At 39.4% G+C, this 27,735-nt stretch overlaps 1 protein-coding gene across 5 annotated transcripts in view; it reads left to right on the top strand.

The window, feature by feature from the left end:
* Myo6 (myosin VI) overlaps positions 1–27,735 on the top strand; it is a 143,965-nt gene that overhangs the window by 70,683 nt on the left and 45,547 nt on the right. For all 5 annotated transcript variants that reach the window (XM_029482050.1, XM_029482049.1, XM_029482051.1 and 2 more), the window contains 11 exons: positions 4,896–5,001; positions 7,713–7,768; positions 8,217–8,314; positions 8,971–9,135; positions 12,295–12,375; positions 15,440–15,620; positions 18,935–19,079; positions 21,267–21,424; positions 22,749–22,840; positions 24,615–24,687; positions 26,460–26,587. In XM_029482050.1, the coding sequence (XP_029337910.1) occupies positions 4,896–5,001; positions 7,713–7,768; positions 8,217–8,314; positions 8,971–9,135; positions 12,295–12,375; positions 15,440–15,620; positions 18,935–19,079; positions 21,267–21,424; positions 22,749–22,840; positions 24,615–24,687; positions 26,460–26,587 (1,283 nt within the window). The remainder of the gene's footprint in view (positions 1–4,895; positions 5,002–7,712; positions 7,769–8,216; positions 8,315–8,970; positions 9,136–12,294; positions 12,376–15,439; positions 15,621–18,934; positions 19,080–21,266; positions 21,425–22,748; positions 22,841–24,614; positions 24,688–26,459; positions 26,588–27,735) is intronic.

Below are 27,735 nucleotides of genomic sequence, written 5' to 3' on the forward strand. Positions count from 1 at the left end.
TAGTGTTGATGGCAGAGATTCTTCAGGCTCTCAGATGCCTGGCACACCTCTGGGCAGTCCTTCACGGGTCAGGTCACAAATGTCAGCCACATGCCTGGCCAGTCCTTCAGGTACAAGGTTGCAAATGCTGTCCTCTTAGTTTATTTATTTAATAAAAGACACCATGTGTTGAATACATATTTTGCAAGGCCTGTATGCCTCTTGGGTGTATTAGTGTTGTTAGGAGCATGTATCCTACGTAGGGAGGGCCTGAATACTTTGTAGCCAACTCATGGGGTCAGTCATGCATCCTTATTTATCAAATTCCTGTGCTCTCTGAGGTGTGCCTGCTCCATTGAAAGGACAACTTAAGAGTACCTTTTTGAGAGAGAGAGAGAGAAAGAGAGAGAGAGAGAGAGAGAGAGAGAGAGAGAGAGAGAGAGAGAGAGAGAAACAGAGATAGAGAGAGATAGAGACAGAGACAAAGACTTAATATACCAGACAACTTTTGAGTACAATAGATAGTTGAGTATGGCTTTGAACTCCTGCTTCTCTTCCTGCTTCTATGTTCTGAACATTGGGATTGACAGAATGTCACCATGTCTGGCTCTACTGGTATTTTCAGTCCTTATGATCGCTCCCATCTCAAAGGCAGTCTCTTTTACAACTCAGGGATAGGGCCACCTCACTCTTACCTTAGATATCACTTGTAAATATGTTACACGTGTAGGACTGGAACTGTTTTGTTTGTTTTATTTTGGCTTGCTTTTCTTTTTTTCCCTAAGGAAGTATTCCTCTTTGGCTGTCTTGGAACTCTCACTCTGTTAGACCAGGCTGGCCTCAAACTCAGAGATCCACCTGCCTTTGCTTCCTGAGTGCTGGCATTAAAGGTGTATATCACCACTACCCAGCAAGACTTGAATAGCAGGCTTTCTCTTTGTATTAACTTGCACCATAGCTTTATAAAATTACAGTCTTTCAAGCAATAGATGCTTCATATCATTGAAGAACCTAAGTGGGAAGACAGTGGCGTCTCTCTTGACTTTTTTAGCCTGTCATCCCGAAGAACTCAGTTCTGAGGCACTGAGGGATGAAGGAAGCAATCAGAATTGGACCTTTCATTCTACATGTATCCCTACAAAGTTGGATGTGTTGGCCAAGCCTTTGTACTTAGACATGGCTGGCAGCTGGGCATCTTTGCTGCTCTTTCTCCTTAGACTTTCCCCTTGTGCTTTTATTTTGGTGTAACTAGGCTTCACTTCTAGAGTTGATCATTGTGTACAAGCAGAATCAGCATGCTAGCTGGAAGGAGTGCAGTACCCATCTGACTCATAGTTCTCAGATGCTCTGATGCAAATCACTATATTCACTTATCAGCCTTCACGGGGCACTGTCATTAGAATCGGAATATGATGAAGTTCATCACTGGAGAAAAGTTAACAGCCTTTACCACTTACAGGGTCTGTAGAATGGCAATGTGAAGGGAGGTGTAGGAGACCTTTGTAGATTGGACAGTGGGAAGCTGCTTAGGGTGCTATTTGTCAGCCTGTGTCACCACTGAAACACCTCTTCGTGAAGAAGCAGGTTATTAGCGCACAGTCTGGGAGGTTCATAAACCATAGCAAGGCACAGACTGCAGTGTGGAGCATCTCTTGGTTGCATCCCTTCATGGCATAGAGTGATAGCTACAGGAACACATAGTTAACCTCCAGCCAGCAGTAGAGGCCCAGAGATCATTGTGGAAGAGGGGGCAGAAAGACTCTCACAGTAGAGGTGGAGGCTGACTATAAGGATGTAGTGTTTTCTGGATACAGTCAGAGATTCCAGGCTTGTTCTTTTTATATCAACCCTCTTTTGTGAGAACCCAAGGTGTCAGGTGAGAAACCACCCTCTCAGAGTATGTCTCCAGGACCTCTTAGTGGGTCCTCCTTCCCAAAGGTTCCCCTCACAGCAGCATCACAGTGCAGACAGATGCTTCAATCACTGTGGACTGATGGGAAAACCCATGCAATCCTGCTTGGAGCTTGCTCTGAGGAGGAAAACTATTTGTAAAGCTATTTTTGTTCGTGTGGGTGGCACATGTTTGGGATGAAAAATAATTGTCTTCTTGAGCCAAATTACTTTGGAATTATTTTTTTAAATGTTTGTTTTGAAAAAATGAGTTCATGATGATATTTTCAGAGGAAGTTGTGTCATGTATTTTTCTCATAGTCTCTTCTTTGTCCTCTGTGGTTCCTCTCTCCTCTCTTGCTGGTCCCCCTCTTCATAAGTTAGTCTCCCTCCTGCTTTCAAGTCACAAGAGAGAAAACACGTGATATTTATCTTTCTGAGTGTAGCTAATTTTGCGCAGTGTGAAGATCTCTGGGGGGAATGAATTTCAACTTTGTTTTAAGTTTAGTCACATTAACAGAATTAATTGTGCTGATTTTGTGTTGCCTGACTATTTATGACACATTACAGCTTCAATTATTATAGTGTAAAAAAATTGCTGAAAAATTCTATATAAGTAATGCTAAGTTGGGGAGATTTAAACCAGTTTAACTTTGTCTGTTTTAAAAATGTTGACAGGTTTATATGATTTTTTAAATTTAATGATATAGAGAGCAGAATTCCACATGATTTACTTTTTAAGTGTTTGTGTTAATGCTGGGAAATTTTATACATTGTATTTTGCTCAGATTCCTTACCCTCAGCCATCTCCTCCCAGATCAACTCCCTATGCCATCCCCACCCTTCTTTGTGTCTTCATTCTTTTCTTTGTAAGACTGCACTGAGTCCTGTTAGTGCTGCCTATACACTCATAGGTAGGCATGGGGTCATCTGCTGGAGCATGTCAGACCTACAAGGGCCACAAAAGCCAACTCTGTCTCTTCTGGCTGCCACTAACTACCTCAGCTAGGAGTGGAACTTCATGCCCGCCTCCCACCCCCAATTCCATGCTGGGTTTTGAACACTCTGAGCTTGTACAGGTCTTGCTCATGCTGCTACAACCTCTGTGAGTTTATATATGCAACCATCCTCTTGTATCAAAGCCACCTTGTCTTTATAATCACCCACCACCTTTGCTGTTACAATCTTTCTGCCCCCTCTTCTGTAGTGATCCCTGAGCCTTGGGAGGAGGAAGTTATGATATAGTTGGACTGAGTCTTATATAGGACTGAGCATTCCACAATCAATTATTTTCTGAACCTTGACCAATTGCGGGAATCTGTGCTAATCACCATCAAATGCCAAAAAAAAAAAAAAAAAAAAAAAAAAAAAAAAAAAGATGTCTTGGGATGGAGAGATAAGTCAGTAGTTAAGAGCTTTGCTGACCCATGTTTGGTTCCAAGTACCCTTATGATAGCTCACAGCCTCCTGTAAACTATGATTCTAGAGAGATTTGATGCTCTTTTCTGGTCTCTGTGGGCACTGTACATATGTAGTATACTTAGTATATATTCACACAAAACATCAATACATATAAAACAAAAATAAATAGGTATTTAAAAAAGAACCTTTTCTGATGAGATTTGAGAGATGCAGTAATCTGTGGGTGTAATGAGAAGTAGTTAAGAGTTGGCTTAATATTATAGCTTATTAGCTATAATATTATTAATAGGATGTCCTATGATTTGGATAGCCACTGGTTCTTGCTCCTGATGACTGTGCCATCCATGGTTTTCACCTTGTGCAGAGGACCTTAAATCCAAACAGAAAGTGGTTGGTTACTCCTATGGCATCCATGCCACTGTTGCACCAGTGACCATATCTTACCAGGCACATTACATGGTCATTGAAGTTTGCAGGGTTCACATTTAGATAAGATTGGATTGCTAGTCTCCTCTAGTAGCATGCATAGCACCCTCCCTGCATTAGGAATGCTAGTCAGTGGGGATGAGGCTTTCCTCCAGGTCAGTACCAGCTTTATTTCTCCATGTTTTTTGACTCAAGTATATGATGCCTGTAGCTATAGGGGTCTTACTGTCAGATTTTGGAGGGTGAGCAAGAGCATTTACAACCAGCAGGTAATATTTGGGGTTTCCGGGACCTCATTGGCTAACAACTTCAATAGAGGTAACATATTTCAATACTGGGCCTTTTATTTGTTAGCTGTCGAATCTAGTAGAGGCATTGTTGTCCCATTAGACAGTGACTTCATTTAAGTTCTTTTTATACATGTCTGTTTATATCTTAGGAAGTGTCTGCAGTAGTAGGTTTTCATGACTGTTTTTAGAAAGTCTTTAGTGTGAATTATCTCTCCCCACATTCCCTCTTTTACCCCCAGCCCTCCCATTCCAGACCCCATTTAACCTTTCTTATTCCATAATCCTCCCTTTATGTCACGGCATCTTATATTCCCTTCCCTGAAAGCCCCACTTCCCGGTGGCCCCTTACTAATTTCCCGATCTCTGTGGTCATTCCAAAGGAGACATACACAGCTGAAGATTCAGTGCTAACATTTATCTGTTTATCTTTCTGGGTCAGTATTTTCTTACTCAGCTGTTAATACAATGAAACCATAAAATTTACAGGTATGTGGTTGGAGCTGGAAATAATTATTCTGTAGATTTATTTTGAGTTGTTTTTCTCTTTCACAATGGCTTTAGTTGCCAGATTTCTAATTGGAAGCTCATTCCCTCTTGCTTTTCCCTGGGGACCTCATTAGTTATGCAGACTCAGCATTTCCTGTCCCTCTGCAGAACTGCTCTGGCATTTGGGCAAGCTGAGCCAAAGCTCAGCGTGGAGACAATCTAGCTCAGTCTTGAGATGTTTGAGTTTCCTGGTACTTCTCTGTTAGGAACACAGCAAGTAAACGCTTACAGGAACCCTTTGAATAACTTTATCATTCACGGCATCTTTAGAAGTAAGGGCCCCTACAGTAAATTCTTGTTAATAACTTTGCTCACTCTGTTACTGTGTTACTTTGTCCCCAGCTGATAAAGCTTTCCGAGACATGAAGGTGCTCAAGATGAGCCAGTCTATCATCGTATCTGGAGAATCAGGAGCTGGCAAGACAGAAAATACAAAGTTTGTTCTAAGGTGAGTGTTTAGCTAGTCTGAGATGTTTTGAACAACCAGACATTATTTTCACAGTTCAAAAATACGTAACACTGAGTTTGTTGACTTACCCATTTTTGAAGTTCAGTAGTAAGTACATTCACATTGTCACATTCATGCCATTGTGTAGTCTATATTCTTCATATCACAAGACCAACAACCTCCCTGTTACTCCCCCAGATGCTGTTAACCACGGTTCTCCATTGGGTTTCTGTGATTTTCTCTAAGTACCTTGTTTAAGTGGCATTGTTTTGTATTAATATTTCCATGACTTCCTTATTTCATTTAAGCTCAATAAGTGTTCATTCATATTTGAGCTGGTTAGAGTGAATGTGGCTATGTGCGTGTGCAGCCTACACACACACACACACACACACATACACACACACACAGATTCTTGGAAGACTGAGGCAGGAAGATCACTTTAGTCTCAAGGGAATTGGAATGGAGAGAACTGAGTAAAACCCTGCCTCTTAAAAAACATACTCGCACATGTATGTTCTAGTTTGCATTAGAGTTTCCTTCCTGAAATTTAGGGCTGAATATATTTTATTGCATGGATTTATTACATTTGCTGTATATGTTCATGAGTTACATGAGTTGATAGGCACTAGGGTTTTTCCTGCCTCTTGGGTATTATGAGTATAGTGCAGTTTTGAGAGTGTGATGACAGAGTATTTAAGTAAATTGACTTTTAATATCATTAAATATCATTAATATCATTGCATACCTCATGGTATCATTTGGAAGAAACCAACAGCTCATGTGATAGCTGATCTCTACACTGTAGAAAGCTGGCTCTGATGGCTTGTTTCTCAGAGGGTTCCACAGGAGGTTAGTGCTGGCTTCAAATTCACACGGGCTTTCTATTCTCAATGTTGGTGATATGAAAGATTCTCATAATTACTCTTTATTTAGACTTCCTCATCTCTCATAAGATCCCCTTTTCTACCGTCAAATTAAACTCTCAACACTTGGTGTGCAATCATGACCTTTAAAAAGCCAAGGAGCATCCTTTCGTCTTAGTTCCAAACTTTGTCTCTGTAACTCCTTCCATGGGTATTTTGTTCCCTATTCTAAGGAGGAATGAAGTATCCACACATTGGTCTTCCTTCTTGATTTTCTTGTTTTTTTGCAAATTGTATCTTGGGTATTCTAAGTTTCTGGGCTAATATCCACTTATCAGTGAGGGCATATCAAGTGACCATCCAGAGACTACCCCACCCGGGGAACCATCTTATAATCAGCCACCAAATCCAGACACTATTACATATGCCAGCAAGATTTTGCTGAAAGGACCCTGATATAGCTGTCTCTTGTGAGGCTATGCCAGTGCCTGGCAAATACAGAAGTGGATGCTCACAGTCATCTATTGGATGGAACACAGGGCCCCCAGTGGAGGAGCTAGAGAAAGTACCCAAGGAACTGAAGTCTGCAGCCCTATAGGTGGAACAACAATATGAACTAACCAGTACTCCCAGAGCTCATGGCTCTAGCTGCATATGTAGCAGAAGATGGCCTAGTCAGCCATCCATCATTGGGAAGAAAGGCCCCTTGGTCTTGCAAACTTTGTATGCCCCAGTACAGGGGAATGCCAGGGGCAAGAAGTGGGAGTGGCTGGGTAGGGGAGCAGGGAGGGGGTGGGTATAGGGAACTTTTGGGATAGCATTTGAAATGTAAATAAAGAAAATATCTAATAAAAAATAAAAGCCAAGGAGCCTTACCATTATAGGACTGTAGTTTCATCCTGTTAATCTAAATACTGTAAATAGTGGCATTGCTGTGACAAAATGTCAGACAAGAAGTAATTAAGAGAGAAAGGGTGCAAGGGTAAAATTTCACAGTGGTGGAGAAGGCTTGTTGGCCAAGGCTGGGCATACTGCATCCACAGTCAGGAAGCAGAGGAGAGCAGGGAAGTGTTTGTGTTTGGCCTTAGCTCTTCTCTATGTGGTCCAGGACTCCAGTGAAGGAGTCTGGTTACTCACAGTCAGGGCGGGTCTTCCCACTTCAATTAACCTATTCTATACCAGTCCCTCACAGACATGGCCATGGACCTGTCTTCTAGATGATTCTGGGACCCATTGTGTTGATGATCAGTGTGAACCATTGAACATACCCAGTTTAATCTAGTGGTGAAGATATGCTAAGACCAGCACATTCTGAACTATTCTCAGAATTGTTCTTAATCTATTGTACTTCCTAGGTTTTTGGATTTTTGTTTGTTTTTCAAGTCATGGTTTCTCTGTATAACACTCTGGCTGCCCTGGAGCTCACTCCAAGACCAGGCTGGCCTTGAACTCACAGAGGTCTGCCTGCTTTTGCCTTCTGAGTGTTGGGATTAAAGGCGTGTGCCACATTGCCCAGCTCAGTTCTTAGGTTTTTCATGGTAGAGTCCTTTATGAAAGTTATCTATTTGTTATGTAAATGTATATAGTTATTAAGTTGGTTATTAAGAGATACTTACATAAATCTACTTAAAGAATCTGTTAAAATAAGAAAACAGCTTGCAAATGTAATTCCATGACATGCACATACAGAAACATAAATAAAAAAATAAAACTTTAAGAACATTACCAGTTACATTGATGATCCATGTTTGATTAGTTTGAAATGTATTAAATAATAAACATAAACTTATTGTATTCAATGTTATTGTTATTCAAGGATTTTTTTTTGTCTTGTATTTTAAATAGATACCTGACAGAATCTTATGGAACAGGTCAAGATATTGATGATAGAATTGTTGAAGGTATTGTTAATTTTTATTTATTATTGTTGGATATATTTGAAGTTGACTTTAGAAGGATCTTGTTTGTGGTCTACATTATAATGCTTTCCTCTTAGCAATGTGAGAGACCTACCTGTCTCCCCTAAACCTTTTGCTCAGATACTTCCTTCATGGTGATCTATGAACCTAATGTCTTTCTCTGCCCCGAGGCTTGTCCCCTATATGACCCTAGATCCTGTCCACTTGTCAATCAAAAGTAAAACCATTACAGTGTCTAAACATTTAATTCTTGAGGAATTTGATATTACTTGAGAATTTTTCTGTATTAATATTTCTAAAAGCGTTTATTCTAGTGTTTTTCCAAATGTTCCTCCTTGCAGAGATGTAATATGTATATTGCTTTATAATTTTTCTTCATGCCTTTCTTGTGACTTTTTTTGATGAAGTATTTTCATTTTTTTTTCATTAGCTAATCCACTTTTAGAAGCATTTGGAAATGCAAAGACTGTTCGCAACAATAATAGCAGTCGATTTGGAAAATTTGTAGAAATTCATTTCAATGAAAAGGTAAATGGAAGCTGCTTTTATGATGTATTTGGGAAGTGTTTGTGGTCTTATTAGAATTAGAATTTGTGCAGTTCTTTCTAAGATTATTATTATTGTTGTAACTATTATTGTATGTTTGTATGTATTTCCAGTGAGTATCCGGAACTTCTCTTCAGCTTAAAATTAAAATATTGGATATGGATGCATTACCAATCATAGATTTATAGTTATTTTTTTACTCATACTTGATTCTTTTGTTGTCTTGATAACATTCCATAATGTACGTGACCACCAGACACAGCATGATATATAGCTATACGTTATCTGTTGATCTATGTAGTCTGTAATGATCACATGAGGGCACTTCGTGTCTTAACAGCAGATTTTCATGGTGGTGAGCTGAGAGCTCTTTAGCAGTAGTCTGTGGGCTGCTGTAGACACGGTGTGTACTGCTAAGTCAGTTCTGGTTCTGGAGAGGCTCAGGGTGGAGATTGGATAACAGTGTTTAAGATGAAGGAGAAATACCCAAAGCTTACATTGTAGGTGTCTTTGTCTAGTATTTAGATAAATATTTTAACTTCTTTGACAAGCGAATATTTATTAGAAAAGATTAGTTTAGCATTAAGTTATATTTCAGTCCCACGGATATAAAATGTATTTTCTGTTTTGTCTTTTAGAGTTCGGTTGTTGGAGGATTTGTTTCCCATTACCTTCTAGAGAAGTCTAGGATCTGTGTTCAAGGCAAAGAGGAGCGGAATTACCACATTTTTTACAGGCTGTGTGCTGGGGCTTCAGAAGACATTAGGGAGAAGCTTCACTTGAGTTCCCCAGATAATTTTCGGGTAGGTTGGAGGAAAATAAATTTTATACCAGGTTTGCAAATCATTCTTAGTCCTAAAACTTACTGGTTTTGGAGTCCTACTTGTTTTTGTACATAACTTATGTTAAATCAAGCACAGTGGGCTTTCTGGACTTGCAGAGTTTCATCTCAAGATTAACTATGAATTGCAAATAATGGGAATGATAAAGAGAGAACCTCTGCAGGAGGACACAACATCTACCCCAACACCAGAAGTAACTGGGACCAGTGGGACCTAGGAACTCTGTCTGACCAGTGGCATGGGTTCCTTCCTGTCTGAGCCGGTGCCCTGAGCAGACCTTGGGTGCAAACTCCATAGCCAGTCCCACAACACCCAGAGGAAGCTCTACTCCCAGGCACTCTAACACACCCAGGTCCTCAGGATCCCAGGATCCCAAGAGCTTTGTCACACCAGGATCTCAGGGTTCCAGAGGCAGCTTGACTCCCAGGACCTCTGAAATACCCAGGATCTCAGGCTCATAGGATCACAGAATCACAGGATCACAGAGACAGCTGAACTTTGAGGAGTTCTGACACAACCAGTATCACAGGAAGGACAGGCTCCAGTCAGATATAGCCAGGGCAAGTAGCACTAGAGATAATCAGATGGTGGAAGGCAAATGTAAGAACATAAGCAACAGAAACCAAGGTTACTTGGCATCATCAGAACCCAATTCTCCCAACCATAGTAAGTCCTGGATATACCATCTTACTGGAAAAGCAAGATTCAGATTTAAAATCACTTCTCATGTTGGTGATAGAGGACTTTAAGAAGGACATAAATAACTCCCTTAGAGAAATGCAGGAGAACACAGGGAAGCAGCTAGAAGCCTTAAAGAGGAAACACAAAAATCCCTTAAAGAATTATAGGAAAACACAATCAAATAGGCAAAGGAAATGAACAAAACCATCCAAGATCTAAAAATGAAAATAGAAACAACAAAGAAATCACAAAGGAAGATAACCCTGGAGTTAGGAAACCTAGGAAAGAGATCAGGAGTCATAGATATAAGCATCACCAACAGAATAGATCCTAACTCAAAGCATCCAGGAAATCCAGGACACAATGAGAAGACTAAACCTATAGGTATAGATGAGAATGAAGATTTTTAACTTAAAAGGCCAGTAAATATCTTCAACAAAATTATAGAAGAAAACTTCCTTAACCTAAAGAAAGAGATGCCCATGAACATACAAGAAGCCTACAGAACTCTAAATAGACTAGACCAGAAAAGAAATTCTTCCCGTCACATAATAATCAAAACACCAAATGCACTAAACAAAGAAAGAATATTAAAAGCAGTAAGGGAAAAAGGTCAAGTAACATATAAAGGCAGACCTATCAGCATTACACCAGACTTCTCACCAGAGACCATGAAAGCTAGAAGATCCTGGGGGGATCCCATACAGACACTAAGAGAACATAAATGCCAGCCCACACTATTATACCCAGCAAAATTCTCAATTACCATAGACAGAGAAACCAAGATATTCCATGACATAACCAAATTTACACAACGCCTTTCCACAAATCCCGCCCTACAAAGAATAATAGATAGAAAACATCAACACAAGGAAGGAAACTACACCCTAGAAAAAGTTAGAAAATAATCTTTCAACAAACCTAAAAGAAGATAGCCACACAAACATAATTCTACCTCTAACAATAAAAATAATAGTACGTAATAATCACTTTTCCTTAATATCTCTTAAAATCAACAGACTCAATTCCCCCAAAAAGATAGACTAATGGACTAGATATAAAAACAGGACCCAGCATTTTGCTGCATACAGGAAATGCACCTCAGTAACAAAGGCAGACGCTACCTGAGAGTGAAAGGTTGGAAAACAATTCTCCAAGCAAATGGCCCCAAGAAACCAGCTGAAGTAGCCATTCTAATATCAAATAAAATCAACTTTCAACCAAAACTTATAAAAAGATAAGGAAGAACACTTTATACTGGTCAAAGGAAAAAAATCAATCAACATGAACTCTCAATTCTGAACATCTATGCTCCAAATGCAAGGGCACCCACATTCATAAAAGAAACTAAAGTTCAAAGCACACATCACACCTCATACAATAATAGTGGGAGACTTCAACATCCCACTCTTATCAATGGACAGATAATGGAAACAGAAACTAAACAGAGACACAGTGAAACTAACAGAAGTTCTGAACCAAATGGATCTAACATATTTATAGAATATTTCATCCTAAAGCAAAAGAATATACCTTCTTCTCAGCATCTCACGATACCTTTTCCAAATTTGATCATATAATTGGCCACAAAACAGGCCTCAACAGGTACAGGAAGATTGAAATAATCCCATGCACTTTATCAGATCATCACGGTCTTTATGGTGTGGACCACCAGGACAGATTTCATTTCCTCCAGGGCGGTCCCAGCGGTGGCAGGAGTAAGCTGGGGGTCTACATATGCCATAATTGATATTCCTTTTATGTAACATACAGCCACATTTCTATCATGTTCCCCAAATAATTCACTATAAATGGCCAGAAAGCATTCTGATAATTTCATTAGGTAGTTTGTTTGTTACTTTGTCCTTCTAATTTACTGATTGGTTGTTAACACAAAGCAGAGCTGGAGTAGCATGCATGCTTTTACAGTGGCTGAACTTTATTTTGGCATTACTTTATCCAAACTGATTTATAATTTAGAGATTTACTGCTCTAGCATATTTGCAGCAACCACTGGTATCTTGCAAAATAAAAAGCTGAAAATGCTCGACATTATCAATTTAAAAATATTTGTACACATTTTGTGGAAGCATTTGGTATAGTCAGGCAAAAAATTGTGGAGTATGACGAAAACATACAGCGTGACAATGGATGGCCAGAACAGGTACAGCCTTTTTACCACAGCAAAGTCGGAGGAAATAGCATCTTTCCGAAACCTTTAACGGTTTTCAGTTCTTGGGATTAACCCCAGGGCCTTGTGTGTGCCAGGCTGATCCTGGGTCACGGTTTTCACCCTCGGCTCTCTGGTTTTTGTTTCCTTGTTTGTTTGCTTAAGGCAGAGCATCTTTATGCAGCCCAGGCTGAACTTGAGCTCACTTTGTCGTTGTGATCTTTCCCCTTGCATCCTATGGTAATTGTACCTTTAATTCTTTGTCTCAGTATTTAAACCGGGGCTGCACTAGATTCTTCGCTAACAAAGAAACGGACAAACAGATTTTACAGAACCGAAAAAGTCCTGAGGTACAGTAGATTATATTTTGAATGAAAATCTTTACTGTAAAAAATATTGCTGAAGGATTTGTCTTTGTTTTGGAACTTGTTGCTTCCAGGTATATGTCTTAAAACTACACTATAACCCCCATTTCTCTTGTAGTGTGACACTCTAGACCTCTGTTGTATGTAGAGCAGCGGGGCTCTGGTTCTTCTTGGGCCCAAACTCACTGATTCTTCATCTTCCCTTTTGGATTCCTATGCTATGGACTTGCTTATGAGTCATCATAATTCAGGAGCATACTCAGATATTACTATTTGTAGTTAAGTATTAATAAGCTTTCCGCAGCTCTGACAAAACACACGAGCAAATCACCCGGAAGTATGGGAGATTTGTTTTTGCCCAGTTTTCTATTTCAGTTCATGGTTAGTCGTTTCTGTTTCTGGGCTGTGGTGAGGAGGAATCCACAGTAGAGAGCACATGGCTAGGGGAAGCTGCTTGCCATGGTGGCCGGAAGTGAGTGAGAGGTGAGACAGAAGAAAGGAAGGGGAGAGGATGTGTGTCAGAGACAAGATAAAGACCACAAGATAAAGACCGAACTAGATGGCTAGTTCGGTCAACCAAGTTTCCATACCTCCTAATAGCCCATCAGTGATTAATCTATTGGTAAGATCAGAGTGGGCCTGACCCAGCCACTTCCCGAAAGCCATTCCTCTGGATATTGCTGCGCAGAGAACCAAGTCCTCCACACAGGGGCCTTTGAGGACCATCCAAGGAGAAAGCATAAAGTGTGCCTTTTAATTTATTGTCTACTGAAGTAAGATTTGACATAGACTGTAAATACCTTAAGCATTCTCGTGAAAGACTGTTTACATATAATTTTGCTGTATCAACAATATATCTGAAATATATTATGAGGTTTCACATATGGTTGTCTTACTAAATAATCTAAGAATCATGTAATTATTATTTAAAACGTATTAAATGTTTAAGAATTTTAAACTTTTATAAATTTTAACCTACAGAATTCTAGTATTTTATTGTATCTAAACAACACATTTCAGTTAATAAAACTAAATCATGATTAGTTATTGGTACTAGTTAATCTTGACTTATTTTTTAAAAAGATATTTATGTCAGTTGAATAACTTTTGCTGTTAGCAGTTCTTAATGGTTCTGCACTTGCCAATCAGATGTTTTGATTTTAGTCAGATTACGTAAGATAAATTATATGTAAAATACGTTAATATAAATGAATAGAAAAAAAATGAAATTCTCATTTCATTCATGAGCACATGAGACATAGATATCTGAGTTATGCATAAATTTTATGTTACAGCCACAGCTGAGACTTTTGGAAGCAACATCAACATTTATTATAATATTTACTACATCTTGAAAGACTATGTTCTTATAAGATACCATCAAAATATATAAGTTGTAGTCTTTCCACTAAGATAATCAAAAGCCATACAAAATAACTGCAGCAGTCCTGTAGGGAAAACACACACAAAAAATGTAAAAGCAAAGAAAAGGCTGTGGGGAGACAGGAAAACATACTTAAGTCTCCAAAGAGCAGCGTGCACATGAGCGTGTGCGGCGCCGGCCAGGAAAGTACCTTCCTTCCATATTTTAGAGTGAAATGCTTTATCAGAAGTCTTATGTCACAGAGAGAATGTGCATGCGTGTGATATGTACAGGTGAACCGTGGATTAATATATTTAAATTACTTTTATCTCTTCTTTGTCAGGAGGACGAGGTGATCATTTTGACTAATTAAGCCCTTTGCTTCATTCTGTTTGGGTGTCTTTCTGCTGTGTGCAAATTTTAGGAGAATGCAGTATTTTCAGTCTGCTGTGAAGCAAATAGTTCATGAGGACTTGTTAGAAAACAGAAATTAAAATGCTGCCGACGCTCAGCTGCGAGACTAAAAATCCTGCATGACAGTGTTTCTTTCAACTTTGCATGTGGTTGTTGCCTTCTTCTCTTTTAAAGAACAGAATAGAATTTCATTTTCTAGACATTTTCCGGAAACCTGGCACATAATCAGACATTTAAAGCATCTTGTGACTAGCAGGCCACAGTTGCATGCTGGGAGAAGAAAACATTGCCCGGAAGCGGCAGACATCTCTGATGCTCGATAATTCTGATGTTGAGGTTTTTATTTTAACTTTAGCTTTAGTGCTCAAGTTCTGGAAAATTTCTAGGTGGGTTTTTCTGTGTCTAGTAACTTCTCTTTCTGTTTCTTCTCTTAGCTTTGCAGGCCTAACTTTCTTCCCCCTCCGTCTGAGTTTGCTAGATCCTAACATATGCATACCTAAGATGCAAATTCTTCTAGTAGAGAAACAGAATTTCTGTTCATGTTTTCTTTTTTTTTTCCAGAAAGCCCTTGCATGGATTCCTGGAGTTAGCCTATTGTGTAATAATTCACCTCACCTCATACATACAACATAGAGACGTTACAGGACTATTTGTCAGGCCATGAAGGCACAGTAACCTAATCTGGATTGTTTGTTAACACGGATGTAATTTGTCAGCCATTAACCTAGTTCCATGCCTATTGGAACATTAAATTCCCTATTACAATTCTTTTCACTTGTCCTGTGTTTTGCATATTTATTTTTAATTGAGAAAAAAATACATATATTTGTAACCTACCTGGGTTATTGTGGAACATTTCTTACCTTAATGACAAAATCAGATGAACACCCATTCCTACCTGATTGCTTCTTGATCAGAGGCTGTCACTTCATCTCAGCCATTCCTTCCCTTTTCACTAATTTATTCTTTCTTAACATCTTAGACTTACAGTACATTAGAGGTAGCATCATGATTTAACTACAGAACATCTTACTCCATTGTCTTAGTTGAAGTTTTTATTGAAAGGATTATAGACTCACTTGAAGTTTTAAGAAATAACACAGAGCACTCTTGCAAACACTTTCTATACCATTCTGTTTTTAAACGTGTTCAAATTTCTGTTGACAATTTTATTTTTGCATGTCATACATTGCATTAATAGACCTGCTGTTGTAGTTTTTAGTTTATTTGAACGACATAAAGACCAGTAAGTTGACACTTCTTGTTTTATAGTATGTTAAGGCAGGTTCCTTGAAGGATCCTCTATTAGATGACCATGGAGATTTTATCAGGATGTGCACAGCCATGAAAAAAATTGGTTTGGATGATGAAGAAAAACTTGATCTGTTTCGAGTTGTAGCTGGTGTCCTGCACCTTGGAAATATTGATTTTGAGGAAGCCGGAAGCACTTCAGGTTATTTCTTTAATATTTTCATTAAAGGATAATGTTTGTCCTCTGCTAGCTGTATGAGTATTCAGTGACTTGTTTATATGTTTGTCGAAATTACAACAAATTTCTGTGATGTCTTCTGATATATGGTAACTTTGACAATGAATGCTACATGGTCATGAACAAATTACTAGCTACTATGAAGTTCATATTTTAAAAAAATTTACTAGTTAATAGAGTAATTCTCTTATCCATTAATATACACTTTTAACTTTTTCTGTTTCATAGATCTAAACTTGAATCAGTTAATTGGGGTGATTTAATATAAGCAGTACATCCTTCTTTAGTGAGAGATAAAAATGTTTCTTTCTTAATGATGTTCAAAAGTATTTAAGTGCTATCAAGATAGTGCCTTTTCACTCTTAATGGTTCCATTTCTGTATAAGCTATAAGACTTTTTTCAAAATTGCAGATTTGATAACTGAGTATGAAATTGACAAGCCTCGTTCATTACCTGCTTTTATAATACAGTATTAGAGGAATATGGTACACCTATTGTCTGTGTATTGTTTATGCCAGTGTGTATGCTACAGTGGCAAAGGTGTGGTCAGTTGAGACCATGTCCCATCAAACCAAATATATTTACTACCTGCCCCTTTAGAATATAACATTTTCCAGTTTTGCGTTAATACATTTTCCTAGAAAGTGCGAGTTAAGAGTCTGCAGCACCACTTAATACAGCGGCCAATACTATGGGTTTGACTCAGATCCCACAGGTGCGTTCATTTGCAAAGTGAAATAATACATGAGTGCCTTTAAGAAGTACAATTCCTAGTAGTGGCATATGTATAGGGAAGGGACTTCCAGAGAAAGAGGGGAAGGCCACTTAAGAAACAATGGGTTGGGCTTGAGATTGTCACAGTGTGGAGAACTTCTCCTCCTCTCTCCATCTCTCTCTCTGCTCCCATCTTTCCTTTTTAAAATTTGAAGGTTTCTGTTTTTCATTTTTATTTGTATGAGTATATGCAGACTCCATGTCTTCCTGGTGCCATAGAAACCATAAGGGCGTAAGATTCTGTGGAACAGGAATTACAGGCAGTTGTGAGCTACCTTGTGGGTGCTGGAAACTGAACCTGTGTTCTCTGAAAGAACAGAACATGCTCTTAATCACTCAGCCATCTTCCCTGGTTGGAGACAGGTCTCATGTAGCCTAGACTGGCCTCAAAGTGAGCTTCTAGTCTCCCAGGCGCTGGGATTACAGATATGTTCCATGGGACCCAGCTCTGCTTAGCATTTTGAGGCCATAAGTTTGATCCCAAGCACTGGGAGAAAAATGTCTTCTATGCATTAAGATCCTTCATAGTCCTAATTGAAACATAGAGAATGATGAGGTTGGAGATGCCTCCATTTTTGCAGACATGGAACTGCATAATAGTGCTGAGCTTAGCTACCAATAAAGTGATAGACAGGAGGCCCTGATTCTACTCATGCCTGACTAGCTCAGACAATTGTCATAACTGTCTCTCATTACCTTCAGGCCACTGAGCCTTGTCATCCATGAGTGAACAGACTAAGATAGACAGTCTTCAGTGACTTTCAGGTCTACTGTCCAATGATCCCATCAATAATGTTAGATATAACATAGCGTACTGGATGATCACATGGCCATCAGTCAAATTGCTTCATCATGTGCTATCTCTTTGTATGACCTTGTCCCTCCTGTGTCTTAGTTATCTCACTATGGAGAGATAATAGTCTTCAACTTGAGTTGTGAAGAGAAGTTAATGAGTTAAGTATTTACAAAGTGTTCTGAACACTGGTGTTTGGCAGATAGTAAGTAAATAAATCAAATGAAACACAGACCGCTCTTCATTTTCTTTGACGTGAAAATGCATTGAAACAAAATTAGGTACCTGGAATATGCCTTAATAATCAGAGACTTCTAAAAAGAGGATTTGAAAAATTTCCTTTGTAAATATATCGAGACATGCATTTCATTTGTACTTTAGCATCACTACAGGAAGGGAGCTTGTGGGAGAGGCTAAGTAATGCAAAAAATAATTATAAGTATAGAATAGTGATGTACATAGGAATGTTAGAAATGGCAAGTGGTTGGAAGTGGTATGAGAGTTTCCTGTCTCTCATTACTGCCCTGAGGAAGGACATGAAGCTGTATAGAGCACCAGAAATAGCATGTGATCAGCTGAAAGGTGCCGAGAGATCAATAGGGTCATGTGACCAGCTGACGGGTGCGAGTGATCAATAGGGGCATGGCATGTACTTACTTTCTCTCTTAAAAAAAAATCCTTTCTATTGTGTGAGAAATAGAAGGCATACAGGGAGACTGAGGTGAGATAAACATTAGATAGTTTTATTATTGTTATTATTATTGTTGTTTTAATAGCTAAACTTTCTATATTAATCTTCATTCTTTTCTGTGTCCTTCCATGGATATGAAACATGTCTTGCTAACTAAAAATGAGGTGCTTGTTTTTTTTTCTTCTTCCTATAACTTCCTATAGCTTCCTATAACTTCCTTGGGTGACTTGTGCAGAAAAACTCCTTTTCTGATGCATGTTTGTAAGGCTCCCCGATGTCATAAAACTTGTTTTATTTAGTGGAAGTGTAGAGAGTACCTGTTAAGACTACCTATGTTTTAAAAATCCCATGCAACAACCTCGCATGCCATAACAGTAACAATATCACAATAAACAACATAACAGTAATAAATATGCTTAGAGAACATCTTTAAGGAGTGAGTGACATTAATGTAATATAGATATTATCTTACAGTTTTTGCCTTTTCAAGATTAAAAACTTTTTTTAAATATTGATCTGCATTATTCTTGTAAGAAATGCTGCAGTACAGTAAAAAAAAAAGAAAATGAAGAAATATTTAAGTAAACAGATGGGTTCCTGTTTTTCCCACTTGTGTATAATTTTAATGTAGATTTGTCAGACAAAGTGATTATAGTCCTGGCGGGAGTGGCAGGCAGTTCTGTCACAGAGCTCAGAAGTGAAAACTTAAGAATTATTTATTTCTGGAATTTTCCACAATAGTTCTGCATCTAGTTGGCAGTAGGTAATGGAAACTGTGGAATGTGAATCTGCTGTTGGGAAGGGTCTCTTTCCCTGTGGCTCTGTCCCAGGTTAGGGTTCCCTGTTGAACTTGTTGTAGGGGTGTCCAACAAGGACAGGGAAAAAAGTGAGCTGGGTTTGAAAGTTAAAAGCAAGCGTCATCTATCCCATCATGTTACATAAGTAAATGCTAAGAAACAACCCTAGAAGACGTCATTTACCTAGTGCTTATTAACTTCACACGGCAACATCCTCCTTAGGTGGCTGCAATCTGAAGAACAAATCTGCCCCATCCCTGGAATACTGTGCTGAGCTGCTGGGTTTGGACCAAGATGATCTTCGAGTCAGTTTAACCACTCGAGTCATGCTCACCACAGCAGGGGGCACCAAAGGAACCGTTATAAAGTAAGCTCTACCTCATTGCTCCGCACAAGTTCTGCCTTGTGGGCTGTCACGGAAAAACATTTAGATTCTGAAAACCCTGAGATTTAAGGTCAGGGTTTATGCATCATTCATTCTTTCTTGCCATTTGAATGCTCAAGCTGTGCCGGAGAGTTCAGGATTCTGGGCTTCCAACAGCTGTAGTTGATCACATAAATAAATGGGGATTCACACAGCTTGGAGTTATTTCTTGGACATATTCTCCATGACACAAGTTTGGAATTTATTAAACAGGCGAGATATGCTTTTGCACAGCTATAAAAATGTAAGTGGCTTAAGTGTCTGACTGTTTAGGCGACAGAGTCCTTTCCTTCAAAAGTTCTTTTCCATATAAATGGTGTGCACTAAAACTCTTACTAGGGAACTTCTTGTTGCTATTTTTTTTTTCATTTAGAGAAAATCACAAGTGATAGAAAATAAGGCCATAGCCACATCTTTTTATTTCTTGTCCCCTTGGAAGTATTTATTCACTTGTCTTTTGTGTGGGCACGTGTGTGATCATGATGTTTGTACATGTCAGTGGGGCAGTGTGATGTGTGTATGCACTCGGGTGCCTGTGTACTTGTGTGTGTGGAGGTTGGAGGCTGGTGTGAGTATCCTCCCCAACCATTCTCCCCCTCATCTTCCGAGACAGGGTTTCTCACGGAGCCGCCCAGAGCTCATCCACTTTGCTGGCCTGACTGCCCAGGGAGTCCTAGAGATTCCCTCCTCACAGTTAGGTTCCAGATGGAGTCTCTACACTTGCTTTCACATGGGCATAATCCCAATGTATGTCCTCATGTTTCTGTGACAGGCACTTCACCATGTGAGCCATTTCCCAAACGCCTAAGCCTTTTAAAATCAGTAACCAAGAGCTTCAGATTGTGCCAGATTGCATCGTATCGGCTTAATAGCATATATTTTACGAATTTTGGTTTTAGATACAGTAGCATGAAATTGGTTCTTAGGGTCACCATTCACAAGTACTGCAATGCAAAGTCTTTACTTTAAAGGAAAAAGTCTATTCTCCATCCCTTTCTAAGTCCCATCCTATTTGAAATATGGTAGCAACAAACACAAGTGACCTACTCAGAAAAGTATTTGGCAACTGTAACAAAGCCAGGTGTGGTGGCACAAGCCTGTAATCCTGGCGTTTGGCAGGTTGAGGCAGAAAGGTGACGAGGCCTGCCCAAGATACACAGAAAGACCTTGTCTCACAAACAAGAAAATTGCCACACATTTTTTCCTAGTGATACAGTATTTTAAGTTAATGAACTAGCCAATTAATTATTTTTCTTCAGTACCACTCATGCTGAACAAAGAGCACCCCCATTTCTATACTGCCTTATAATAGCTCTTTCATGTTTTCTGTATTGTATACACACAAACTTATAGGGAATTCTCATATAGAGTTTATTTGAGAAAGTCTTTATTTTATTTATTTATGTATTATTTATTTTTGAGGCAGGGTTTGGCTATGTAGCTGAAGCTAGCCTTAGGCTCACAGTCCTCCTGCCTCAGCTTTCTGAGTGCTGGAATTGTATGTATGTTGTACCATATCAAGCATGCTTGAATAGTTTTCTGTTGACTTTTCAACAGGGTTTCTGTGTAGGTCTGGATATCCTAGAACTCACTCTGTTGGCCCCAAACTCACAGAAATCTACCCACTTCTGCTTCCCAAGTGTTGGGATTAAAAGCGCTCTACCATTGCCCAGTCCATGCTTGAATAATTTAAAAGTCACTCAACAATGGACACTTTCTGTATTTTCCCATTACGCTCAGTACTTAAGATCTGGCCTGGCATTTGGAAAGCCCCCCTCTATGATATGCTCTTTTTTATTAGACTCTAATTTTTATGGAGGAAAACAGCTTGCATTTGTGTCTGCAATATCGAATACCATCATCCCATATAGTCACTACATACAAGAGTTGGAAAGGCAAAAAAAAAAAAAGATTTTTTTGTACAGTAGTATATTTTAATCTAATTTTAGTTCATTGTTACAGTATGTCTCTTGTAATTTTCTCCTTAATTTTCTCTGCCTACTCACCTGAAACTTGGTAACTAATTATTCAGTATAGGCAATATGTTCAGATACACTTTGACTTTATGTACGCAATAATATTTTCAGTCTGTCCCTTTAAGGACCTTTCCTTGGACTCTTGTTTTCCTAGGGTCCCCCTGAAAGTGGAGCAGGCAAACAATGCTCGTGATGCTCTGGCAAAGACTGTCTATAGCCATCTCTTTGACCACGTGGTGAACAGGGTAAATCAGTGCTTTCCTTTTGAAACATCTTCTTATTTTATTGGAGTCCTGGATATTGCTGGTTTCGGTAAGCATTGTTTCTTTTGTTAATTTGTTTTTGATTTTTAAAAAACAAACAAACAAACAAATACAACAATGTTTTCTCTAAAGCTGTTGTGGTAACCTTTCTCATTGCTATGACCAAATACTAGAGAGAAGCAAAAGAAGGCAGTGTTTACCCTGCCTTGAGGTTTCAGAGTTTTCAGCCTTATCATGGTGGAGCAGAGCTGCTCACATCCTGAAGGGCAAGAGGGGAGAGGGCGGGGGGCGGGAGAGGATATGACTATTTATGGTAGCTTTTTGATCCCCCTCTTGTTGCCTCTGGACCCCCAGCCTCTGAGATGGTACTTCTCACATTCAGGGTAGGACTTTCTATTTGGTAGCAATCTCTAGAAAGACCCTCACAACACCAGAGGTGTGCTTTAACAGTGTTCTTGGTATTTACTTCTCAGTTGAATCAAGTTGAAAATCAACGTGAAGCATCAGAAACCTTTTCTTCTCGTGATTCACTTGACATAACTTCTTTATAAGTTCATGTCTGCATTGAATTATGCAGCAGTCAGAGAAAGTACTAAAATTAAAACATTTTCATCTAAACTATTGCAGAAGTCTCCATACTCTGTACAGCTGAAGGAGAGAGAAACCCCGTAAACACGGCTGCTAAAAATAATAAAGTTGGAATATAGTTTTGGAACACATAAACTCCCATCATTGATGAGATTTCATCATCTTTAGACACTTGTTAGCATGATACACATATTCAGAGTGTGAAATTGTAGAACCTCATGGGTCTTAGACATAATTCAACCCTTAACTTTAGAATGAAGCACTATCATAGAATTCTTGGTAACAGATTAAACAGGAAGAAAATCTCCTACAGTACATAAATTTTAAATAATGTTTGTACTCTAGGTTGCGTTAGTACCAGTGTTTTAGAAACTTATGTTAGAAAGAGCTTACGGGGTTTGAGAGATGGCTCAGAGTGTAAGAGCACTGACTGCTCTTCCTAAGGTTCTGACTTCAAATCCCAGCAACCACATGGTGGTTCACAACCACCCATAATAAGATCTGATGCTCTCTTCTGGTGCATCTGAAGAAAGCTACAGTGTACTCACACATGATAAATAAATATATATTTAAGAAAAAAAAGAACTTACTAATAATTTTTTGATTTTCAAACCATAGAACATTTGCGTGTTTGGACAAGGTATTTCTGATACCTAATTTTAGTGCCTGACAGTATAAGTTTTGAGTTTAGAACATTTTGGGGACATAGAACAAACAATTTATGTGTTTTGTAAGCCCAGACAATTGTCGATGGTGACAGCTCTACTCTGGCTTTCTGTTTGCAGAGTACTTTGAGCACAACAGCTTCGAGCAATTTTGTATCAACTATTGCAATGAGAAACTCCAACAGTTTTTTAATGAAAGGATCCTGAAGGAGGTGAGTAATGATATTTAAATTTAAGGTTCACATTAAGCTGTTTACATTTCAAGGAAGAAACTCACGTTGCAATTACCCTGACTGAGGGAGCCTGACATGAGGTGGCCAGGTGGTCCAGCAAGTGCTCCCAGTTCAGCAGTTTAGCTGGAGTTTGTGGCTCCTGTAAGAGGTAATAGGCTGCTTTGCAGGAGGGAGGCCTGTGATTGCTCACCGGTGACTTTCATTAGTCTGCTCAGCTTCTGTGCTGATTTGGTTGTTTCTATTTCTGCCACTGTTAAACAGCTTCCCACTCTCATCCTTGGCCTTAACCTCTCTTGTCCTTCTCAGTGTCTGTTTCTGCTTGCTCTGTCTGCCACATTTTGTTGCCTCCCCTCCCTATGTGCATGAGCAAAGGCGCCAGTCAGGAGATTTTGAGCAGCCACTGCCCAGGAGTACCCGGGGCTAGCACTGTGCCTACTGTGCCATCTTGTATGCTACAAGCTGCTTTTGAGTGACCTGTCATTGGCCACCATTTCCTCTTCAGGAAGGAACTTCCTTCCTCTGCTCTCAGTGTGTAACTGTGGGCATGCCTGACACTCAGCATACCAAGATAGACTAGGAAAAGGTATTTAATGATTCTTTAGAGTTCAGTCAAAGCAAAGATAGCTTTGGATAATTGACTTGTTCCAAGGCTCATTATTTTCTCCCCTAAAACCTCCAGTATTTCCCATGAGTACCTTTGTTTCCTTCCTCTGTGCTGTCTGCGGTAGGTTTTGCTGACTGAAGATGCTCTAGTAGAGGAACTGGAAAGTTTTTCCAGCGCAGCCTATCCTTGTTCAGATGAAGAAGGCAGGTCTGCGGGCATCCCACGGCTTCCCTAGGCTTGACTCTTCTTTCCTGGCTGTAGGTCCACACCCTGTACTTCCTCTCTTTCATCATCAGGGTTGCCATTCCTGAGCTTTTGAGCTGTAGGTTTTTTTCTTTATTTCCATCTCATCTATTCCCCGCCCCCCTCCTCTATATTTTGTTTTTATTTTTGTCTTTGTAAGGTTTCTGGAATATCATTGCATTTGTTGATTTTTTGAATAGGCTGCAGGTAATCAGTTGTAGCATAAACAAATGAGTAAAGCAAGTGTTCTCCTGTAAGACAGTGTCTCTGTTCTGTCCAGCTGTGCTGTTAGTCCTTCCTTTGCTGTGCCACATGCATGCTTTGCCTGTAACGTGCTATAATCCGCCCTTTTCACACCAGCTGAGTCACACTCCACATAGAAAGAAGAGCCACATCAGGAGGGTGCACTGTCTTATGTGTGCTTTTATCACAGTCCTTTAAATCTGTATATGAATTTCCAGTTTCAGATTGTGTTCAAGTTGACTGTGCCTTGTAGAATGTTCAGGAACTTTCCTGGCATAGGTCATGAGAAGAAATATTTAACCATGGTGAGGGGAAATGGTAGAACACATTTAAGTTCAATGTATAGGTTACCCATATGATAAAAAATGGTTTCAAAATTATTTTAAGAAGATACTGATTTACATATAGAGAATATGTTTTTGTGGAGATATTATTGATATATCATTCTTTCTAATTATATGTATTATGTTGCTATGGATTCTTTGTACCCATAGTTGGCAGCAAGGGTCTAAACTTAGTTTCATCTTCAGGAAACCGTTTAGGGCTATACCTGTTGGTAAAAATCTTTATAGTTTAACCAGTAACTGAAATGACACCAAAGTCTGGTGGCATTTTACATTGCATGGCATTTCCATGTTGATGACTATCATGTTTGATTTACAGGAACAAGAACTGTATCAGAAAGAGGGCCTGGGTGTTAATGAAGTCCATTACGTGGACAATCAGGACTGCATAGGTATGGGTACTGGTGTTCTGCCTTTGGGAAATATGGGGGAGATGATGGACGCATTTGCTGGGAACACCACTGTGTTCAGTGGTTTAGACAGTTATTGGACTTGGGACTGTGGCGTTGGAGATGGGGTCTTTTGTAGTACGCCCTGCCAGTTATTTGTCCTCACAAGGCATCCTTCTCAGCTAGGTTGAAAGGTTTTCTAAAAGCTCTGATTATTATGATACATATTTTACTACTCTGAAGGCTATTTGGTGACCCAGGTAAAGGGGAAGCACCATGATTCAGGGAATAAGCAGATAGCTGTGTTGTCTGTTAGGACAAAGTGCACAGTTTGGTGAGGTTTGCCAGGGCCTCTTGGTTCTGTTCTCTTCTGTGGATGGCAATATCTGTCACTGACTGCAAGTTGACTTTAGAAGTTTCATGTTAAAGCTAGATAATACCATGAAACTGCAGAACAGGGCCTCTGCTTTTCTTTGAGTTTATCAATAAAAAGAAATGCCGTCCATTGCCCTCCAGCTCACTCTTTGTCTAATTAACTAATTAATCAATCAATTAATTTGTATGGATGTTTTACCTGCATGTGTGTCTCTGAACCACATTTATGCCTGGTGTCCACAGAAGTCAGAAGAAAGCATCTGATCTGGGACTGGAATTACAGACAGTTGTAAGCTGCTGTGTGGGTGCTGGGAATCGAACCCCAGTCCTTTTAGCTATCAAGCCATCTCTCCATCTCCCACCTCTCTCTTTCTTTTCTTGCCCATCCCATCTCTAAAGTTAAGTGTTGGTAAGTCTGGGAATTGAAAGTTCAATTGATAATCCAGCCACAATAACCATATTGTCTAGATTTTGACTGCAGTGTAGTGTAGCAGCCTGTGTCAGTGTAGCAGCCTGTGTCAGTGTAGCCTTTCTAAGTCTTCCCTGTTCTACCCTGCTCTGCTCAGCATCCTTTTAGCCACTGCATCTCTTCTCACCTCTGTGCTTTGGCTGTGGGGTTGTCAATCTGCCAGGAACTTCACCCCTTCTGTTGATCCATTTTCCCATTTCTGTCTTATGCTAGTTCAGCATGTTCATTGTCATTCATCACCAATGTTCAGAGAAGTGTCACATTCTGATTTATGCAGTGGGAACTTTGGCTTCTTGTTCTGTGTTCTAGAACTCTATTCTAGCTCATATAATCTATATCCATATCTGTATGTATGTATGTATGTATGTATCAAATTGATATAACTTGCTGAGCCCATTTCATTACTTGTATGTATATGGTTTCAAGGCTGACTACTTTGCAGAGGAAAACATAAGGGGCTTATGCCTAAGAGAGGCTAATCCTCTGTCTTCCAAAACTCACTAGTTGCCTATGGTTCTTTATCTAGGTGTGGGACCACATGAAATTTCCCTCGTCCACATTGATATGTCTATTGATGTTGCCATTGTTCTGGTCTTTTTATACATCCATTTATAGGAGAGACAGTTTCACAGCCAGCTTCCTGGTGTTCTGGGTCTTACACTCTGTCATGTCCTTTTGTGATGTTCCTGGGGCCACGAATGCAGGGGCTGATGAGTCACTTTCTTTGTTTCCCCCTAACCTGTATTAAAACTATGATGTTACCTTTAAATAGATACCATATTTGAAAGAAAAATTCTCCTATTTCTAGATGGCTTTCTACTGCATATGCTCATGATTATCTCTTATAATCCAAATACTTTTTGAAGCCAAAAAGTAAATATTCCTTAAAGTATTGTTTCATCACTATGAATGTTTTGATATCTTAAAATAGATTTAATCGAAGTGAAATTAGTGGGAATCCTGGATATTCTGGATGAAGAAAATCGTCTTCCCCAGCCAAGTGACCAGCACTTCACATCTGTGGTTCACCAGAAGCACAAAGACCACTTCCGGCTCACCGTGAGTCTGCCTTTCTAAAATGGGGCTTCTACAGGCAAGAGAAATCTCTAGGCTGGCAGCTGCACTAGGTTTCAGATGTTGTTAACCGCTAGAGTCATCGTTATCCAAAGACGAGAGCAATTAGATTATAGCCAGCAAACATTGTCTCTAGATGGTTATAACATTATGTGTGTGAGAGTATGTGTATGTATGTGTTTATGTGCCTTTCTCTATGCATACATATTTGGTGATAAAGTTTTAGTTGAGTGCAGCAGCTCATGCAGCCAGAGAGGGAAGTGGACACCCAACTGGTGGGAAGATTAGGTAGCATAAAGGAAGAGGAGACAAGGTGAGCGATAGAAATAGGGTGAGAGCATGCCTTTACAGAAGCCCAGGTTGCTCAGCTGCTGTTGGCTCTTGGTCCTGGTGGCAGCGGAAGTGGAGTGGTTCTCAGGGAACCTGGTGTCTGTGGCTGTGTAAACGGTTTCCTGTGTTCCTCCAACCCTGTGCCTGCACTCAGCCATTGTCTCCTGAGATAGCACACAGCTTCACCCCTGAGTGCAATAGGAGCCCGAGCAGCACAGAAACGCTGACTTCAGTTTCAGTCACAAAGGTAGATGCTGCCTCATGACGGAGAGACTAGCAGTGGGACTCTCCTCACATCCCTCAAAAAAAAAAAAAAAAAAAAAAAAAAAAAAAAAAAAAAAAAAAAAAAAAAAAAAAAAAGACACAAAAAGAAACTAGAGACACTACTTAGAATCGCTTAGTGGGAATAGGGTACCAGTTGGCAAATGCCTCCATTAACTGTGTATGTGTGAAGTTGTAAAATAGTGTACCAGTCATTGCTTTGATAGGTCAAGTTTCTTAAATGAATGGTAACAAATATGCTCACTTCTATTTATTATTAACAAAATAACAGTGCGCGCACACACACATACACACACACACACACACACACACACACACACCGGATGTTACTAGAGACCCTATTAATATGTTAAAAAAGAGGCAAGGATAATTTAAAATTTAATTTAAAAAGTTGGCAAAACATCATAGATTCCGTGGCTGAAAACCTCGTGTCTGGACCTCAGAACTTCTTATTCCATTGTCTTACAGTCTTACAAAGCCCTGATAATTATCCTAACGCACAGTACTTTGGTGGAAAGAAA

Source organism: Mus caroli, chromosome 9, assembly GCF_900094665.2.
Source record: "Mus caroli chromosome 9, CAROLI_EIJ_v1.1, whole genome shotgun sequence".
Taxonomy (NCBI): domain Eukaryota; kingdom Metazoa; phylum Chordata; class Mammalia; order Rodentia; family Muridae; genus Mus; species Mus caroli.